At 40.9% G+C, this 1,948-nt stretch overlaps 1 protein-coding gene across 1 annotated transcript in view; it reads right to left on the reverse strand.

The window, feature by feature from the left end:
- LOC106874617 (proteasome subunit beta type-4) overlaps positions 1 to 1,948 on the reverse strand; it is a 14,250-nt gene that overhangs the window by 6,294 nt on the left and 6,008 nt on the right. Inside the window, exon 3 of the mRNA XM_014922406.2 lies at positions 428 to 574. Within this exon, the coding sequence (XP_014777892.1) occupies positions 428 to 574 (147 nt within the window). The remainder of the gene's footprint in view (positions 1 to 427; positions 575 to 1,948) is intronic.

Raw genomic sequence — 1,948 nt, forward strand, 5'->3', positions numbered from 1 at the left:
ATCAGACTGGAGCCTGGTGTTGCCATCCGGTTTCACCAGTCCTCAGTCAAATCGTCCAACCCATGCTAGCATGGAAAGCGGACGTTAAACGATGATGATGATGATGATGATGACGTACTTCTTTCAGTTTCTGTCTACCAAATCCACTCACAAGGCTTTGGTCAGCCCGAGGCTATAGTAGAAGACACTTGCCCAAGATGCCACGCAGTGGGACTGAACCTGGGACCGTGTGGTTGGTAAGCAAGCTACTTACCACACAGCCACTCCTACGCCTATAGTATAGTAAAAAAAACAAACATACACTTTATATTATCCCACACTAAACGGCTTATTTGTCTCTCACTAAAGAAGATGTCGTAATCGCAAAGACATAAGATCCCTATAAATTATCAAAACCAAAAAACTACAGAGTTGAGAAACAACTTACGGTTTTCCTTCATGCATTCCTCCAATGGCAAATGTATTCCACAATGGGTCATATTTTGATCTGCGGTTGTACATGACTCTGGTCAACCATGAAAACAAACTTCGGGGATTGTAATTGAAGCCATCATCATAACAATTCTCATCATTTCTGAAGAAAACAGTGTTAATAATAATAATAATAATAATGGTTTCAAATTTTGTCATAAGGGCAGCAATTTTTGGGAAGGGATGAGTCGACTACATCGACCCCAGTACTCAACTGGTACTTATTTTAGTGACCCCCAAAAGGATGAATGGTAAAGATGACCTCAGTAGAATTTGAACTCAGAACGCAGTGATGAGCAAAATGCTGCAAAGTGTTTTGCCCAGCATGCTAACGATTCTACCAGCTTGCCACCTTAATAATAATAATAATAATAATAATAATGATAATTATTATTATTATTTCCACTCTAGGCACAAGGCTTGAAAATTTTTTGGGGAAAAAGGCTAGTCCATTACATTGACCCTGAAAGAATGATAGGCAAAGTTGACCGTGGCAGAATTTGAACTCAGAACATAGCAGCAGACAAAATACTGTTAAGCATTTCACCCGGCATGCTAATGATTCTGCCAGCTAATAATAATAATAATTCTTTCTATTAAAGGCACAAGGCTAGAAATTTTTTTTGGGGGGGAGGTAGGGGTAAGTCAATTACATTGACCACAATACTCAAATGGTACTTATTTTATCGACCTCGGCGGAATTTGAACTCAGAACGTAAAGGACAAAATGCTGCTAAGCATGTCACCCTATATGCTAATGATTCTACCAGCTTGCCACTATAATAATAATAATAATAATAATAATGGTTTCAAATTTTGACACAAAGCCAGCAAGTTTCGGTGAGAGAGTAAGTCGACCTCAGTGGAATTTGAACTCAGAACTTAAAGCTGGACAAAATGTCACTAAGATTCTACAGCTTGCTGGCCTTTCCAATCATCATCATCATCATTTAACGTCCATTGTCCATGCTGGCATGGGTTAGACGGTTTAACTGGGCTGGCTCGCTGGAAGGCTGCACCAGACTCGTCTGATTTGGCATGGTTTTCTACAGCTGGGTGCCCTTCCTAACGCCAACCACTCTGAGAGTGTAATGGGTACTTTTACATACCACTGGCATGGGTGCCATTTGCATGACACCAGGTAATCTCTTTTACTCTTTTACTTGTTTCAGTCATTTGACTGTGGCCATGCTGGAGCACCGCCTTTTGTCGAGCAAATCGACCCCAGGACTTATTCTTTGGAAGCCTAGTACTTATTCTATCGGTCTCTTTTGCCAAACCGCTAAGTTACGGGGACATAAACACACCAGTTGTTAAGCGATGTTGAGGGGACAAACACAGACACACACACATACATATATATATACACATATATTTACGACGGGCTTCTTTCAGTTTCCGTCTACGAAATCCACTCACAAGGCTTTGGTCAGCCCGAGGCTATAGTAGAAGACATTTGCCCAAGGTGCAACACAGT

This window comes from Octopus bimaculoides, chromosome 9 (assembly GCF_001194135.2).
Source record: "Octopus bimaculoides isolate UCB-OBI-ISO-001 chromosome 9, ASM119413v2, whole genome shotgun sequence".
NCBI lineage: Eukaryota > Metazoa > Mollusca > Cephalopoda > Octopoda > Octopodidae > Octopus > Octopus bimaculoides.